The 19,504-nt window shown below is 45.9% G+C and overlaps 1 protein-coding gene across 2 annotated transcripts in view; it reads left to right on the top strand.

Moving 5' to 3' along the window:
* The window catches only part of GALNT10 (polypeptide N-acetylgalactosaminyltransferase 10), a 222,783-nt gene that overhangs the window by 173,120 nt on the left and 30,159 nt on the right, over positions 1-19,504 (top strand). For both annotated transcript variants that reach the window (XM_053907053.1, XM_053907052.1), the window contains exons 5-7: positions 8,676-8,861; positions 12,725-12,908; positions 18,772-18,889. In XM_053907053.1, the coding sequence (XP_053763028.1) occupies positions 8,676-8,861; positions 12,725-12,908; positions 18,772-18,889 (488 nt within the window). The remainder of the gene's footprint in view (positions 1-8,675; positions 8,862-12,724; positions 12,909-18,771; positions 18,890-19,504) is intronic.

Below are 19,504 nucleotides of genomic sequence, written 5' to 3' on the forward strand. Positions count from 1 at the left end.
CAGACGCCAAAAGGAAATCAAAGGCATCAAAATTGGCAAAGATGAAGTCAAGCTTTCGCTTTTTGCAGATGACATGATACTATACATGGAAAAACCGATAGACTCCACCAAAAGTCTGCTAGAACTGATACATGAATTCAGCAAAGTTGCAGGATACAAAATCAATGTACAGAAATCAGTTGCATTCTTATACACTAACAATGAAGCAACAGAAAGACAAATAAAGAAACTGATCCCATTCACAATTGCATCAAGAAGCATAAAATACCTAGGAATAAATCTAACCAAAGATGTAAAAGATCTGTATGCTGAAAACTATAGAAAGCTTATGAAGGTAATTGAAGAAGATATAAAGAAATGGAAAGACATTCCCTGCTCATGGATTGGAAGAATAAATATTGTCAAAATGTCAATACTACCCAAAGCTATCTACACATTCAGTGCAATCCCAATCAAAATTGCACCAGCATTCTTCTCGAAACTAGAACAGGCAATCCTAAAATTCATATGGAACCACAAAAGGCCCCGAATAGCCAAAGTAATTTTGAAGAAGAAGACCAAAGCAGGAGGCATCACAATCCCAGACTTTAGCCTCTACTACAAAGCTGTCATCATCAAGACAGCATGGTATTGGCACAAAAACAGACACAGAGACCAATGGAATAGAATAGAAACGCCAGAACTAGACCCACAAACGTATGGCCAACTAATCTTTGACAAAGCAGGACAGAACATCCAGTGGAAAAAAGACAGTCTCTTTAACAAATGGTACTGGGAGAACTGGACAGCAACATGCAGAAGGTTGAAACTAGACCACTTTCTCACACCATTCACAAAAATAAACTCAAAATGGATAAAGGACCTGAATGTGAGACAGGAAACCATCAAAACCCTAGAGGAGAAAGCAGGAAAAGACCTCTCCGACCTCAGGTGTAGCAATCTCTTACTTGACACATCCCCAAAGGCAAGGGAATTAAAAGCAAAAATGAATTACTGGGACCTTATGAAGATAAAAAGCTTCTGCACAGCAAAGGAAACAACCAACAAAACTAAAAGGCAACCAACGGAATGGGAAAAGATATTTGCAAATGACATATCGGACAAAGGGCTAGTATCCAAAATCTATAAAGAGCTCACCAAACTCCACACCCAAAAAACAAATAACCCAGTGAAGAAACGGGCAGAAAACATGAATAGACACTTCTCTAAAGAAGACATCCGGATGGCCAACAGGCACATGAAAAGATGCTCAACGTCGCTCCTTATCAGGGAAATACAAATCAGAACCACACTCAGATATCACCTCACGCCAGTCTGAGTGGCCAAAACGAACAAATCAGGAGACTATAGATGCTGGCGAGGATGTAGAGAAACGGGAACCCTCTTGCACTGTTGGTGGGAATGCAAACTGGTGCAGCCACTCTGGAACACAGTGTGGAGGTTCCTCAGAAAATTAATAATAGACCTACCCTATGACCCAGCAATAGCACTGCTAGGAATTTACCCAAGGGATACAGGAGTACTGATGCATAGGGGCACTTGTACCCCAATGTTTATAGCATCACTTTCAACAATAACCAAATTATGGAAAGAGCCTAAATGTCCATCAACTGATGAATGGATAAAGAAATTGTGGTTTATATACACAATGGAGTACTACATGGCAATGAGAAAGAACAAAATATGGCCCTTTGTAGCAACGTGGATGGAACTGGAGAGTGTGATGCTAAGTGAAATAAGCCATACAGAGAAAGACAGATTCCATATGTTTTCACTCTTGTGTGGATCCTGAGAAACTTAACAGAAACCCATGGGGGAGGGGAAGGGAAAAAAAAAAAAGAGGTTAGAGTGGGAGAGAGCCAAAGCATAAGAGACTCTTAAAAAACTGAGAACAAACTGAGGGTTGATGGGGGGTGGGAGGGCGGGGAGGATGGGTGATGGGTATTGAGGAGGGCACCTTTTGGGATGAGCATTGGGTGTTGTATGGAAACCAATTTGACAATAAATTTCATATATTGAAAAAAAAAGAGGCAGAGTATCATTAAACTAAAGGCTTTTCACTCCAAAAAAAAAAAATCTAATTTTTCTGACATAAGCATGGCTACTCCAGTTTTCCATCCCCTCACTTTCAATCTGCAGGTGTCTTTAGGTCTAAAATGAGTCTCCTATGCAGCATATAGATGGGTCTTGGTTTTTTAATCCATTCTTATACCCTGTGTCTTTTGACTGGAACATGTAGACCATTTACATTCAGAGTGATTACTGAAAGGTACGAATTTAGTGCTATTGTGTTACCTATAAAATTGGTATTTCTGGTGGTGATCTGTGTTCCTTTCTAGTCTTTATTGCTTTTGGTCTTTCTTCCCCCCCCCCCCACCCCCGAAGAGTCCCTTCTAATATTTTTTTGCAGGGCTGGCTTAGTGTCACAAACTCCTTTAGTTTTTGTTTGCTGGGAAACATTTTATCTCTTCTTCTATTCTCAATGACAGCCTTGCTGGATAAAGTATTCTTGGTTGTATATTTCTCCCATTCAGCACATTGAATATATCCTGCCATTCCCTTCTAGCCTGCCAAGTTTCTGTGGATAGGTCTGCTGTGAACCTGATCTGTCTTCCCTTGTAGGTTAAGGACTTTTTTTTCCCTTGCTGCTTTCAGGATTCTTTCCTTGTATGTGTATTTTGTGAATTTGACTATGATATGTCTAGGTCATATGGCCAGCTTTTGTTGAATTTCATGGGACTTCTTTGTGCTTCTTGGATTTAAATGTCTGTATCCTTCCCCAGATAGGAAAGTTTTCAGCTGTAATTTGCTAAAATAAATCTTCTGCCCCTTTTTCTCTTTCATCTTCTGGGACTCCTATGATACAAATATTATTGCTCTAAGAAGTTGCTGAGTTCTCTAAGTCTACCTTCATGATTCATTACCTTTCTTTCCCTCTTCTTTTCAACTTCATTATTTTTCATAGTTTTATCTTCCTTATCACCGATTCTCTCCTCTGCTTTGTTCATCTTCATTGTTATGGCATCCATTTGGGTTTACATCTTGATTATAGTTTTTTTTTTTTTTAATTTCAGGGGCACCTGGGTGGCTTGGTCAGTTAAGCGTCCGACTTCGGCTCGGGTCATGATCTCACGGTCTGTGAGTTCGAGCCCCGCGTCGGGCTCTGTGCTGACGGCTCGGAGCCTGGGGCCTGTTTCAGATTCTGTGTCTCCCTCTCTCTCTGCTCCTCCCCTGTTCATGCTCTGTCTCTCTCTGTCTCAAAAATAAATAAATGTTAAAAAAAATTTTTTTAAATAGTTTTTTTAATTTCAGCCTGACTAGTTTTTAGTTCTTTAATCTAAGGGATTCTCTAGTGCCTTCTATGCATTTTTCAAGCCCAGCTAGTATCCTTATAATTGTTGTTCGAAATGCAAGTTCAGACGTCTTACTTCTATCTGTATATCTGTATTGATTAGATCCCTGGCTATTACTTCTACTTCCTGTTCTTTTTTTTTTAATGTTTATGTATTTTAGAGAGAGAGAGAGAGGGAGTGCATGCAAGTGGGGGAGGGGCAGAGAAGGAGAGGGAGACGCAGAATTCAAAGTAGGCTCCAGGCTCCCAGCTGTCAGCACAGAGCCTGATGCGGGGCTCAAACCCATGAGCTGTGAGATCATGACCTGAGCCGAAGTCAGTCGCTTAACTGACTGAGCCACCCACATGCCCCAACTTCCTGTTCTTTCTTTTGGGATGAATTCTTCCATCTTGTCATTTTGTCCAGAGAAGAAGAAGAAGAAACAAACCCTAGATCTAGGTGCTTTGATCTGCTTGTTAAAAGAAGCTTCCACAAAGTAGTCGTTTTTCTACTTGTAGACTTGTGGTTTTGTTCTCTCAGCCCTCAGATTGATTTCTTGGGTGTTTAGAATGATTTGATATTTATCTAGCTGTATTTGAGGGATGAGGCAAACTTAGAGCCCCCCCTACTCCTGCACCATCTTAACTCCTCTCCCTGGGGAATGTATAGCAAATGGCATCTCAGGCTTTTAATTTGAGTCACATCTTTTCATATGCTTGTTGGCTGTTTGTATATCAATTCTTTTGTGAAATGTATTTTTGTAAAAATGTTTCATAGCTTTTTGCCTAGTTTTAAGTTGGTCATCTGTTTATTATTGACTTTGGTGGAATCCATTACATATTCTTGATACAAGTCCTTCATCAGATTCATGTATTGTGAATATTTTCTCCCAGACTGTTGCCTGCCTTGTCATTTTCTTACTGATGTCTTTGATGTGTTGTGATGAGCAAAGTTTGAAGAGCAAGTTCTTAATCAAGTCCAATTTATCAGTCTTCCCTTTTATGGGTTAGTGCTTTTTATGTCTTAAGAGATCTTTTCCTACCCCAAGTTTACAACAATATTCTCCTATGTTTCTTCAAGAAACCTTATAACTTTAGCCTTTATATTTAAGCCTGCTATCCATCTAAAATTATTTGTTGTGTATGGTAGGAGGTAGAGGTTGAGGTTCATCTTTTTTCATGTGTTTATCCAGTTATGCTAGCTGTTTTATTTTTTCAAGTTTTTTATTTCCATTCCAGTATAGTTAACATACAGTGTTATGGTAATTTTAGGTGCACAACATAGCCATTCAGCAATTCTGTACATTACTCAGTGATCATCATCATAAGTGTGCTCTTTATTTTAATGCTTATTTACTTATTTTGAGAGAGAGAGCAGGACAGAGAGAATGAGGGAGAGAGAGAATCCCAAGCAGCCTCTGTACTATCAGCATAAAGCCCAACAGGGGCTCAAACCCACGAACCATGAGATTGTGACCCAAGCTGAAATCAAGAGTTGGACGCTTAACAAACTAAGCCACCCAGGTGCCCCCAATGTTCTCTTGATCCCCATCACCTATTTCACCCATCTCCTCACCACCTCCCCTCTGGTAACCATCTGTTTGTTCTTTATAGTTAAATCTGTTTCTTGGTTTGTCTTTCTTTTTTCCCTTTGCTCATTTGTTTTGTTGCACATTTTAAAAATTCTTTTATATTCTCATTGAATTTGCCTTGGTGCCCTTGTCAAAAACCAGTCAGTCAATGACATATATATAGGTATACCTCTGGCTCCTCTATTCTGTTCTATTGGTTATGTTTATTCCTTGCCAGTATTACATTGTTTTGATTATTCTGACTTTGTAATAAGTTTTGAAATCAGTGAGTCCTCCAACTTTATTCTTTTTCAAGATTGTTTTTGTTTTCACAGTTTAGGTTCTTTGAAAGTTGTCAATTTCAAAACCTGCTGTGATTTCATTGGGATTATGTTGAATCTATAGATGAATTTGAGGAGAATTGACTCTTTAACAATATGGAGTCTTCAAGTCTATATGTATGATTTATCTCTCCATTTATTTGGGTCTTTATCTATATGAAGCTATTATAAATGGTATTTTTATTGTACTTTCCAATTGTTCTTTGCCAGGATATAGAAATACATTTTTTTTTCCATTTAACAACCTTATTCAGGTATAATTTGCATAACACAGAAATCACCCATTTTAAGTCTGCAGTTCAGTTCTTAGGTCAGTTTATACAGTTTTAAAATGATCACTATAATACAGTTTTAGAATATTTCCATCACTCCAGAAAGTTCCCTTGTGCCTGTTTGTAATCAGTCCCCACTCCCAACCCAGCTCTAGACTACTGCTGACTTCCTTTCTGTCCCTGTAATTTTGTCTTTCTAGAAATTTCATATAAATAGAATCATATAATATCAAGTCTTAGGTGTCTGACTTCTTTAACACAGAATACTCTTTTTAAGGTTCATCCATATTGTCTTAATCGCTCTTTCCTTTTTTATTGTGGAATAATAAAATCCATTGTGTGGATATACTACGTTCTGTTCACTCATTCATCAATTGATGGATATTTCTATGGTTTTCAATATGGGGATATTTTGAATATTGCTATGAACACTAGTACGCAAATTTTGGGGTGGATGTGTGTTTTCATTTCTCTTGCGTGAGCACCTAGGAATGGAATTACTGGGTAATATGGTAACTGTGCTTAACTGAGGAACTGCCAGACTGTTTTCCAAAGTGGCTGCACCATTTTACATTTCCACCAACAGTATATAGAGATTCTTATCCTCCACATCCTTGTCAACACTTATTATCTGAGTTGTGCATTATAGCCATCCTAGTGGATGTGAAGTAGTATCTCATTGTGGTGTTGATTTGCATTTCCCTGGTAACTAAGGATGTTGAACATCCTTTTATGTTTTTATCGGCCATTTGTATATCACCTTTGGAGAAGTGCCTATTCAGATCTTTTACCCATTTTTTTTAATTGGGGTAAAATTCACATAACATAAAAATTAACCATGTTAAAGTATACAATTCACTGGCATTTAGTACATTCACAATGTTGTGCAACCATCACTTGGTTCCAAAATGTTTTATCACTCCAAAAGGAAACACCATACCCATTGAGTTGTCACTCCCCATCTCTCTCTACCCCAGTCTCTGGTAATCACTAATTTGTTTGTTGGCTCTATAAATTTACCTATTCTGGACTTTCATACAAGTAGAATGATACAACATGTGACCTTTTGTGGCTGGCATCCTTTATTTGGTGTAATGTTTTGAGGTTCATCTGCATGGTACCATGTACCAGTACTTCATTCCTTTTTATGGTTGAGTGATATTCCATTGTATGAATATATTTCATAGTTGTTTATCCATTCTTGAGGTGATGGAAGCTTGAGTTATTTCCAATCTTTGGCTGTTGTGAGTAGTATTGCTGTAAATGTTCATGTGTAAGTAATCAAAAGATTTTTAGCTATCCTGGATCTGTTGATCTCTTCCATAAATTTTAGGATCAGCTTGTCAATTGTCAATTTTTGCAAAGAGATCAGCTGTGATTTTGATCTCACTAAATGTTGATTTAGATCAACATAGGAGGTATTGCCATCTTAACAATATTAAGTCATCCAATCCATGAACACAGACTGTCTTTCCATTTATTTTAGTCTTTAATATTTTTCAACAGTGTTTTTGCAGTTTCAAAGTATACAGATTTTACTTCTTTTGTTAAATTGCAAATTGTATGCTTACTATTTTAAATTGAATTTTCCAAGTTTTTTTTTTAATCTGCCAGTACTTAGAAATACAACTAATTTTTAAATCAACATTTAAACCGGTATCCTGAAATCTTGCTAGCTTCTTTGTAGATTTCTTAGGATTTTTCTATGTAAATAATCATGTCATCTACAGGTAAAGATACTGTTACCTTTTTCTTCCCAATCTTTATGCCTTTATTTCTTTATCTTGCCAGTTGCACTGGCTAGGAGTTCTAGTACAATGCTGAATGGAAGTGGTGAGAGAGAATACAGCCTTTATCCTGATCATCGGATAAAAGCATTCGCTATTTCATCATTAAGTGTGGTATAAACGTTAGGACTTTTTTTGTAGCCATACTAGATTTTTCATAAAGTGCTCTAACCCTGATTAAACTAAAGAGACACCAGTGTTAAGGCTGGGACTTTTTTAGTAAAAAGAGATAATTTTTGAGATTTGTTCAGAATGACTTTACCAGGCACAGTATAGAAACCCAACCCACATTAGCATGAACAAGAAGAGGAATTTGTTTCGTGTGTAGTAAGAACATTTAGGAGTCTATCTGCTTTAGGCACAGAGGGATCTGGGGAATCAAAATGCCATCAGAATAATTTCCATCTCTTGATTCTTTTTACATGTTTACTTCAATGTCAGCAGAACTGCCCCTCCCCCAACTCTTATCACCTCATTTGCCAAAGATGTCACCAGCAGCTCCAGATTTATGGCCAGCCAAGTTAGCAACTCTAATGAGAAGAAAGGGCCTGGTTTTTCAGTAGTTCTGAAAAAAAAAAAAAAAAAAAAAACTTCTCAGGATTCATTATTTGGATCAACTCGGGTCACATGGCCATTCCTGAACCAATCACTGTAGGCAAGGAAATGAAATGCCCTGATTGGTCAGGCCCATCCTACCTGCTCCTCCCCCTTGGATCCAGGGGTGGGGTGAGCCCCACCAAAGTGTAATGGATGGAAAATGGGAGGGGCAGTTTCACCAAGAAAAATCAGAGTGTTGATGCCAGAAAATGAGGGAAGAGGTATCAGCCAAGCATAAACCACCACTGCCCACACTCTCACGCAGATGATCTCTGTGTGTTCCAGGTCTGGCACTATCCCTGGACTTCTTTGAGCTTCGGAGTCCCCATTTACAGCATGCAGGTGGTGGTCCCTGTCCTCGTTGGCCATATCTGAAAGGTCCCATGAGGCATTATATGGGAAAGCTGTGTCTAAACTATAAAGTACAGGGGCGCCTGGGTGGCTCAGTCGATTGAGCGTCCAACTTCGGCTCAGGTCATGATCTCACAGCTCATGGGTTCGAGCCCCACATCAGGCTCTGTGCTGACAGCTCAGAGCCTGGAGCCTGCTTCAGATTCCGTGTCTCCCTCTCTCTCTGCCCCTCCCCCGCTCATGCTCTCTCTCTCTCTGTCTCTCTCTCTCTCTCTGTCAAAAATAAATAGACGTTAAAAAAATTTTTTTAATAAAAAAATAAACTATAAAATACGGTGCACACGTAAGGGAGCAGTCACAAGAGTGATTACTAAGCAGCTGTTCTAACCCATCTGTCCATCTGTCTTCTTCTGTCTGTCTCACAGAACACTTGAAGAAGCCACTTGAAGACTATATGGCCCTCTTCCCCAGTGTGAGAATTCTTCGAACCAAGAAGCGGGAAGGGCTGATAAGGACCCGGATGCTGGGGGCCTCTGCAGCAACTGGGGATGTCATCACATTCTTAGACTCACACTGTGAAGCCAATGTCAACTGGCTCCCCCCCTTGCTCGGTAAGAGACCCTCCCAAGGCAAGGTGGGCCCCGGCCTTCTGCAGGGATCATCCACAAGGGTTCTCTTGACTGCTTGAGATGCTGCCATCCAATGCCAGGTGCCACGAGGGATTCAGGAATGCTCACAGAGACCTTAAAAATCCATTCGAGTCCTGTCCCTTCGTTTTACAGAGAAGGAAGCTGAGAGGGGAAGTGACTTACCCAAAGTCCTACAGCACACTACAGTCTAGTTACATGATTCCCTCTCCCAGATTAGTTCAAGTTTTATTGGAAAGCAAGTCAAGGCTGTCTGCTGTAGGAGCCACATTGTGGAGGGACATTATCCTAGCAACTAGAATAGTTAACATTCAGTGCCCTGCTACTGAGCCAGGGAAGTGATAAGCATTATCTCCAGTCCTCACAAAACCATGCCAGGTCAAAAGTGTCCCCATTTCATAGTAGAAGAAGCTGAGGTTTGGAGATACTGAGTGACTCAATATTGTTCCCTTGGGTCATAAGTGTCAAAGTTACCATCTCTCTGGCCCCAAATTTTGTCCATGGTCAGAAATCACACTGCCTCCCTAAATTCATTTCCTCTCTGGAGAATTTCCAGCAGCTATCAGGAAAGGGCTGTGGACAGGGCAGCATGATCCAGAAGTCATCCATCAATAGCCATGTGGACAGAAAGGAGACAAGAGGATTGGATGCTGGGCAGTGAGGTGCCTCATAGCTTGTTGAAGAAGCAGGTCTGAATTCTGCGGAGTTCAGATTTGTGGAAGGTGATGAGCTGGTGCTAACAGGTGGACATCAAAGAGGAAATGTCCTACTGAGACTGGGAATCAGGTGAGGGACAGGCCAGAGACAGATTGGAGAAGCATTATCAATCCAGGGAGAAATTAAAACTCACAAATGAATGGGGATGCTCACCATAACAGAAAGCTCAGGAAGCAAAGGAGACTGTAGTTCAGGGCCAACTTGAGCCTGTGTCAGAATCACCTGGAAGACTCACTAACACAGAGTGCTGGACCCCACCCCAGAGTTTCTGATTGGAGAGGTCTGGGGTAGGGTCTGAGAAGCTGCATTTCTAAGCAGCTTCCAGGTGGTGCCAGCACTGCTGGTCTGAGGACCACACTTGGACGAGCACTGGTTAGACCATCAGGCAGAGGTGAGAACAGAAAGCAAAACCCACACGGTTGAATGGGCTAATCCAGCCAATTTGTTTTCTAACACAGATCAGCATGGAACTTCAGTATTAGATGATACGCTTCTGATCCCAAGGGTCCAGGGTCCCACTGGGTTAGGAAAAGGATATAACCCAGATTTTCTGGTAAACTCCGTATTTAATTAAACCAAGAGGTCTCTGCATCTGCCTCTTATTACTGAAAGAGAAAAAGAAAAAGAGAAAGAAAAAAGTCTCACCATAAATCACCTAATTTATAGTGCTGAAGGAACAACTCATTTGTTGGGTCATTCAGTGACTCGAAGTGGAGGGCCACAAAGCTGAGCTGGGAGTCTAAATAGCCCTTAACTCTGTTTCTATGGAAATATATGAGGGTAATTTTCATAATCTGCAGAATACATGGAGGAAACATTCTCCCTCTTTTTATTTTTTCTTTTTCCAATAGAAATGTGAACCAATGGTGTAGATGCAAAAGTCTGTCCCTGTTAATATGAGCAGCCGACAGAGCGCATCAGGGCTTTGTCTCAAAACCATTAACACCTCCATGCACAGCTCTCTCTGCCTTCTGTGCAGATGAGGCATTCCTGAGCCAGAGAGAAGGATTCAGTCCCCCAAAGGAAAGCCACTGTTTATCCTCATTTCTGCCATCATCATCATCATCATCATCATCATCATCATCATGGCTCCGCTAGTCCCTTGGCTTTTTAGGCCACAGCCACTTTTGAATTTGACAGTTACATGGGAATGTAGACAGGCCAGGCCTTATTATCTACGTAGAAAAAATGAGAAAACTAAAGAGCAAAGAGAATGAGGAAGGTGCTCAGCTTCTGAGCTTCTTTCGGCAATCCTGGTCACAGCAATGTCCACGGAGCACTAATGGGATGTGTGAATGTGCGAGAGTCTGAGCTAAGCATCTTGGCCCCACCGTCCCCCTTGGTCTTCACAGGAACCCCATGAGACAGGTGCTGTCGTCCTCCATTTTGTTGGCAGGGAAGCGAGGTTTCAGAGGCATCAGATAACCTTTGTCAAGGTTATACTGCTTGTAGGTGACAAAGCCAGGGTTGGGACCTGGGCATTCTGTCCCCAAGTGAGCGCAGCACCCTGGAATGCTGCCTCGCTGATGCTAAGCCTTGACCCCTCAAACCTCCCGCTCTCAGCCAGCCTGCAGCAGAGCCACGGCCCAGAGCCTTTCCAGAAGTGAAATCCCCTGCATGGGCGTGAATAATTATAATTAGGAAGGGAGGCCCCTCTCTAGATCTTTCCCTGGAGAAGTTTCTTCGACTTCATTAGAATCCCTAGGGAGTCTGTTCACAAGGCAGACCCAAGCTCTGCCCCCACAGATTCTGATTCGGTGCACCTGGGGCAGGAGCAGCCCTGGCAGTTTTTAAACACACCATAGGTACATCGGGCACTGGTACCCCAGAGGACACACTGCCGAAAGCAGCACTTCTCAGACTTTTTAAACCAATGTGCCACAGTTAGAAATACATTGGACATCTCAATCCAGTACACAGATACACACCCATGCAATATAACGGAAACCTGTTTCCTAAAAAAGTACTTTTTCTTATCAGGTGGAATGCACCCTGACACTCAGTATTCTTTCCTGGTTCATTATACACATGCACATGCACACACACAAACACACACACACACTCGATCAATTTAATGACCCATCTATGGATTGTTGTCTTGCAGTTTAGAAAAGGGCAAGAATGTTGCTTTCTCTCCTGGAAGAAAAAAGTACTTGATGAACCCCAAGCCCCAGGCAGATGCCAGCCTACACTGGCCCTACCAGACTCCACATTCCCACCCTTGAACTTGACTGCTGGCCCAAGCAGCCAGGCACCCCAGCACAGCCCACTGGCCCCTTTATCACTGGCACCCCCAAGCTGCAGCCACGGCTTCTTGGCAGAAGGAACATCGAAGAACAGAACAAACCAAAGCTTAAAATTCTGGTTGGTAGGTTGGGCAGAGTGCGTTGTATAGAATCAGCTTCTCCCTGGCTTAACGGGGACCGTAAAAAGCCATCTGGCTAGGGACTGCCCTTGCCATCTTGAATCACCTAGCCTGTAGCATTCCTGCAGGGCAGAGGTCTGCCAGGCTTTGCTTGTACATCAGTCAGGAGGAGTTCATGGGATAGTACATGCCCCCCTCAGTAGTTCTGGCTGTTGGAAAAAGCGAGCTAAACTCTCTCGCAAGGAGGACCACTTGTTCACTGACCATAGCTGGGAAGTTTTGAGGAGCTGGCGTGCCTGGCTACTTCGGCCATGAGTCAAGCTTAGGACCCAGAATGCGGAGCCTGACAGGGCCAGAACAGGAGCCCTCCCAGAAGGAAATTAATCTCTCTCTGCAATGGCGCTGACCATTACAGGCGACCGTGCTGGATACCTCAAACCGTCGTCATATCCTGTCCTCCTACCAGCCTGTGGTGCTGAACCTCTTCTCCCCATTTCACAGAGGAGAACACTGGGGCTCAGAGACATTGTTTATGTAGCTCGCAGGTAGCAGGACTGGGACGGGAGCCCTGGTCCATCTTTCTTAAAGCCTGCCCTCTCCCTTGCTCTTGGGATTCTCAAACTCGAGCATTCGGAGAAGTCACTCAGGGAACACATTAAGAATGCAAGTAAGCTGCAGAGCAGGGTCGTGGACCTAGCTGCTCCCCTGTCCTGCCTCTGTAATGGGCATCTCTTGGCTTCTTCAGACCGCATTGCCCGGAACCGCAAGACCATTGTGTGCCCGATGATTGACGTGATCGACCATGATGACTTTCGGTACGAAACGCAGGCGGGCGATGCCATGCGGGGCGCCTTTGACTGGGAGATGTACTATAAGCGGATACCGATTCCTCCAGAACTTCAGAAAGCTGACCCAAGCGACCCATTTGAGTAAGTACAAGTGACCTAGGCTGGTCCCAGTGGCTGACCTAGTGACCCCTCGCCAACACACCCTACTCGGGACCGCCACCTCCCCCTAAAAGTCCACTGCAAGGGAACCAGGGCAAACATCCCCAACTGGAAGCACAGCTCTTCCCAGGCTGTCTCAGAGCCTCAGCTTAGGGACCTCCCAGCTGGCCACCTCTGTGCGGTGTTCCTGCCAGCTGGGGATGAACAGAGTTGCTCTCTCCCTCAAGCCTAGCACCCCGTGGTCAGCAAGAACCAGCATCACCACCACCACGCCTTGCTGAACACTTTCTAAATGCCAGGCACAGTGCTGAGCGTATCACATGCTGATCCTTTTTAATCCCCAACAACCATACGTAGTAAAAATTATTATCCATATTTTCCAAGTGAGGACACCAAGGCTCCAGGAGGTTAAGCACCTTTTCCAGGTCTCACAGCTATGAAGCAGTAAAGGCTGGGTGCACCTGCAGGCCTGTCTGCCCCTGGAGACAGCTGTCCCATCATTCAGCTAGGCCCTCTTGGAAGTGTTAGGAAATAGCAGCTTGTCCCATGGTAGAAGTTTAGGGGTCGATGTGTGGAGTGGACCCGCAACATCCTAGAATGTGAAAGCTGAGGGGACCTACAGGTGATGGACACCAGTCCCTTGCAAATGGGGAGACTGCGGCTCCAGGACAAGGGGGGGCCTCACTTATACAGTGAGTCAGTGCTAGGCCAGAATTAGAGCCCGTGTCTCTCTGGGGCTCCTCCTGTGCTGCCCTGTGAGCCACTCTGGCTCCCTTCCTAGAGATGTGGAAAGACCTTGGGTACAAAGCCAAAGTCCAGTCTTCTGCTGTATTAGTTTCCCAATTATGAATTACCCAAAATTTACTGGCTTATTAAAACAACACAGATTTATTCTCTTAAAGTTCTGGAGATCAGAAGTGTGAAAAGGAGTCTAACTGAGCTAAAGGCGTGGTGTAGGCAGGTTCTAGGGAAGAGTCGGTTTGCTTGCCCTTTCCAGCTTCTAGAGGCTGCCCACATTCTTTGGCTCGTGGCTCCTTTCTCCGTCTTCAAAAAAATATATTTTTTTTATTTTTTTATTTTTTTTTAACGTTTATTTATTTTTGAGACAGAGAGAGACAGAGCATGAATGGGGGAGGGGCAGAGAGAGAGGGGGACACAGAATTGGAAGCAGGCTCCAGGCTCTGAGTCATCAGCCCAGAGCCCGACGCGGGGCTCGAACTCACGGACCGCGAGATCGTGACCTGAGCTGAAGTCGGACGCCCAACCGACTGAGCCACCCAGGCGCCCCCAAAAAAATATTTTTAATGATCGTTTTTTTGAGAGAGAGAGAGACAGAGCTGAGCGGGAGAGGGGCAGAGAGAGGCAGACACAGAATCCAAAGCAGGCTCCAGGCTCTGAGCTGTCAGCACAGAACCCGACACAGGGCTCGAACTTAGGAACCGCAAGATCATGACCTAAGCCAAAATGGGACGTTAAACCCACTGAGACACCCAGGTGTCCCACCTTCTCCATCTCCAAAGCCAGTAACCTAACATGTCCAAGTCTCCCCCTCCTTCCTTCCACCATCACTCCCCCTCCTTCTCCCACCCCCCCTCCCCCAACTATCTCTCTGCGGCACCTGCTTTCATCATCACATCTCCTTCTCTAACTCTGACCCTCCTGCCTCCTTCTTTCACATATGAGGACCCCTGTGATTATATTGGGCCCGCCAGGACAATCTCCCCATCTCAGATCCCTCACTTGAATTCTATTTGCAACGTTCCTTTGCTGTGTAAGGTGACATATCCCCAGGTTCCAGGAATTAGGCATTGGCTTCTTTGGGAGGCCATTATCCACACCTGCCTAACCACAGCTTGGCCTCAGTGAACTCCAGCTTCCCTGCGCCTCACACTCCCCACCTGAGAAAGGGGTCTTTTGGCAGCTCAGCCATCGTCATGGGCACAGGGCACACCAGGGTTCCTGAGGAGAGCCTCTGATGCTGTGGGCCCAAGGGAGGGCTCAGAGGGGCGAAGAGGCCCCGCTTGTTCAGGGAAATAAAAGGTGGCTGGGCAAAGGGAGTCGCGTGAGCTGAGGGCAGAGGGCATGGGTGGAGCCCCGTGCCGCTTGAGCAGGCCAGACGTCTGTGTTCTTCCCCTGACCTCTGGTCTCCTGAACATGGCCAACCGCTACTGTCAGAACCCAAGGCAACATCATGCAGTTAGCACCCTCCGCACGCCCGAGGCCCCAGTTGCCCCGAGTTCTTGGAGAGTAATACCAACAAAAGGAGTAGCCAACATCTGAGCTGAGCCGGCAGAGCAGTCCCAGCCGACATGACCGCACACAACCCTCACAACAGAGCCCCAGGGTGTAATTGGAATCCTCCACCCTTGACTGGCACAGACCCTGTGGCTCAGGGAGGACATGAGACTTGCCCGAGGTGACACACAGCAGAGGCTGAGGTCGGAATGGGGTACTCCAGAGAACAGAATTTTCAGGGTAACCAGAACCCCCTGTGGTTTGAACCAGTACCATAAGCTTAGTCGTGGCCCCTATGTGGATGGGTCTCGGCACGTTCATCTTCCTCATTGCAGGATGAGGAGAGGGTAAGGCCAGGTCATGTGGCTGCTTATTAGCAGAGGCCCCAGTAGTTCCCCCCCGCCCCCCACCCCGTCCCCCCAGGGCCGCAGTCGTCTCACCTGGATATTGAAGGGGTTGGGCCTGCCCTGCAACAATGGCTTTCAACCCTGGCTGCACATTGGCATCACCTGGGCAGCTTGTAAAAACAAACAAAACCCACCAGGCCACCCACCGGGCCACCCGCCACCCAAGACCAGTCGCACCAGAGTCTGGGATGGGATCAAGGCATCAATAGTCTTTAAAGCTCCCAGGCGATGCGAACTGTGTGGTCACAGTTGAGACCCACTGGTCTAGATGCTTCCCGAGGGACCCTCCATCCTTTGTATCTTCCGATTCTTTCCAAAAGTATCTTTTCTGTATTGTACTTGGACAAAACCCAGGAGAGAGGCCACTAGAAAAATCGTGGTCATTTCCTGCACACCGCTCCACGGTGCCCTCAAGTGAACAATCCGCAGGCCCAGGGCGACAGAATGATGTTTGAAGGACATGGGCTTGGGTGGCCGACCCCGGTTGGAACCACAGCTCATCCGCTTAGTAACCGCATGCCCTTGAGCAGAGTATGTCCCTGTTCTGAATTCCAGAGTTCTCCGTCTGAAAAGGGGCCTAATAGAGCTTTGTGAGAGCTGGAGATGATGTCGGTAAAGTGAGTGGTAGACACTAGACACTCAGAACCGTTGTTGTTGTTCTTGCTGAACACGGGCAGGAAACAGATGGGGCTGGAGGAGAGGCCTCCCTCTGGAGGCCAGCATCCAGCATCCAAAATGCCTTAAGGCTGATCTCCCTGCTCCACCGTGGCTCCTAGGTCCTTGCCCCGGGCTCCCGCCCAGGCTGGTTTCCGCATGCAGAGTCTTGGGTTTGATTTCCCATGAAGCCCTGGCTCAGAAACGCTCCCTGCCTCTCCAGGCAGTGTATGGCTCCAGCCAAAAAACCCAAACCCCACCATCTTCAGAAGACAAAGGAAAGTTGATATTAGACACTGTATGTTTCATAGTACTGGGTACTTTCAGAACTATAACAGCAACGTGAGCTAGGAAATGTAGCTACATGTTCATTGTGTAGATGGGGGGACAGGCTTTGAGATGTTAAATGAGCACCGTCCAGTAGAAAATCATGGGAGCCACAAAAATACTTTTAAATTTCCTGGTGGCCACATAAAAAAAGGTAAAGAGAAGCAGGTAAGATTCATTTTTGTAATATACTCTGTTTAACCCAGTATATCTAAAATAGTCTCACTTTAACATGTAACCAACACTTGGAAATTATTTTTTTAAGATTTTATATGTACGTAATCTCTACACCCAGTGTGGGGCTCAAACTCTCAACCCCGAGACCAAGAGCCGCAGACCCCACGACTGAGCCAGCCAGGCATCCCTGAAATGGTCAATGAGACCTATTATTTTTTTCACAGTAAGTGTTGGAAATCAGTGTGTACCTTACACTTCCGGCACAACTCAATTCAGAGTAGTCCCATTCCGGGTGCTCAGTAGCCGCATGTGGCCCGAGGTCGCTCAGCGGGCGATACGGGGTTCAGTGGTTAAACACTTCATCTCACATCCCACCAAAGGTAAAGGAGAGTGGAGTGACACTTTCCCCATCCCTGTTCCCCTGTCCTTTTCACTCATCACCTGCCTCTCCATGGCTCCTCCCTGATAGGAGACAGAGTTTTGTGGCCCTGAGGGTGTGAGCTCTGGCATAGATTAGAGATTCGAATCCTGCTTAGTAGCTCTGAAGCCTGGAGCAAGTTACCTCCCGGTCTGTGCTCCGGTTTCTACACGTGTCAATGGGATAATAAGGATGAGGCCCACCTCATGAGGTCAATTCAAGGAGCAGTCATTTTATTAAATCATCAGTTCAGTCAACCACCTGCCACATTCAAGCCCTCAGTGAATATTCAAGGGGATCTTCTTTTAAAGGAGTCCCTGCCATGCTGTCAAGGTTCATCTGCTACATGAAGCGTGGGAGGCACGTGGGTCGGCTAAGTTCTTCTTAAATCAGCCCAATTCCCATGAACCTGCAGTTCCCAAGGCCAGGAGGTGGTGTGGAGTTCGCTGCTGGAATGTTCCTTGGTTTGAGGGTCTGGAGTCTTCCAGTGGAGCAGGACAAGGACACGGTCACTCTGAGAGATTGTCACTCAGCGAGTACCAGCGGCCCCTCAGATGCCAGCCCCGTGTGAGGCACCAGGGGGACCCAGGCAGGCTGCAGCATGCCAGCCCTGCCCTTGGCCTGGCATGATGCCGTGCTGACTTGTTACCCGTGGCACTGCCCCATTTATCATCTCTGTGCCCTTGCTCCTGTGGTTTTCCCCTCCAGGGTACCTTCCTCTCCCCTCATTGCCCACTTGTCCAAACAAAACCCACCTCAAATGCCACCACCCCGAGCACCCCTCCCTGACTCTTGCCCCAGCCTCCCTCGTCACTCCCAAAACCTGGTGGCAGACACTCGCTCCTTCCATGTTCCTTTAGTGCCGTCTGCACCTCCCAGAGGCCCTTGGTACCCCCCACCCATCTTCTGGGTCCTTCTGTCCTGAGAGGCAGCTGCCCAGCCACACTAGCATCCCCCAAAGTCCCAGGCCAGCTCTGATTTACCTGCACATTCTTCCAGCATCTACGGCTCAGCTGGCGCTCAGTGGGTAATGAGACAGTGAATGTGCAGAGTTCGTCTTAGCCCAGTTTACCTGAAAGAGCAGAAGCTGTGTCTTCCTCTGCAAACTCTCAGCAGAACTCCTGTCCAGTGCTGGGCAGCCTGAGGGTGACTCATCCAAGGAGCCTGTTTGAAAACACGCATTCCTAGACTCCACCACCCAGGGATAGCTTCCTAGGTCTGGGGTAGGGCCCAGACAGCTGCGTGTTTTGTCATCTAAGAGATTCTACTGTGCAGACAGGCCCAGAGGGACCCGATTCAGACCATTTAACCCGTGGGAGCACTGGAGAGGCATAGACCATGCCACTGCAAGGCGCACGTTACTGTGATTTCCTCTCACAAGTGACTGTGGAAAGGAGCTCTGGATCCATTTGATTAAAATGCAGTATTTAAGAAGGGAAGTCATGGCCGAGAAAGAAGACAGCCTGGGCCCTCCCTTGGAGGGGCGTTGGGTTCCCTGCTAGACACATAGGCTGTGCCCTTGGGGCAGTGTGCAGTACCTTCCCCGGGGGAATAGCAGTGTCAGCGTGCACTCGGAGCCTGCCACTGGGACGTTTTGTCCTCACACCACACTCTTCTTCCCTGACAGGTCTCCCGTGATGGCCGGTGGACTGTTCGCTGTGGATCGGAAATGGTTCTGGGAGTTGGGTGGGTACGACCCAGGCCTGGAGATCTGGGGAGGGGAGCAGTATGAAATCTCATTCAAGGTGAGCCGGCTCTTCGGAAGCCCCCTTCTTTGCCACACCCCCTTGGCTTTCTGAGCCTGGAAAGACTCTGGATGCTCAGGGTTCAGCAGCCCCTGCTCCTCAGGTGACAAGTCAGAGGCCATGGGCCACTCCTTCTTGCGTGTGTATAGTGGAGGTGGGGTGTCTCCTTAGGCTGCTAAGCTCTGACTGCCATTTACCTTAACGTCGTCCCCTTCTTAGGATGGCAGTGTTGGAATAAGACAGGTCTTGCTTCCAGTAAAGGTGGTGTCTCCCAGTGAGGTGTCCAGCAAACCAGCAGGGGGGAAGAGAAGCCGGGGTAAGTGGGACACACAGGCCTGGAGGGATGCTGTGCTTTGGGGATGGCCCGTGGCCTCGCAGATTCCCAGTTAGCCTTAGTGGGTCGTGGCCACCCCTCTCAAGTGTGCTTTCTCTGTATCCACCACTGCTGGAGTTGGTCGTAGAGACCGTTGGGCAGGAGCTCAAGCTGTGGAGTCAGAAAAGTGTGGGTTCAAATCCCAGTTCCACCACTCAGGAGCTGTGTGATTTGGGGCAAGTTTAGATTAGCTTTCTCTCCTCGTCTGAAATGACAGAATAATAATACTACCTGTCTTCCAG

This window comes from Panthera pardus, unplaced genomic scaffold (assembly GCF_024362965.1).
Source record: "Panthera pardus isolate Hobbes unplaced genomic scaffold, ASM2436296v1 HiC_scaffold_2, whole genome shotgun sequence".
In the NCBI taxonomy this organism is placed as follows: domain Eukaryota; kingdom Metazoa; phylum Chordata; class Mammalia; order Carnivora; family Felidae; genus Panthera; species Panthera pardus.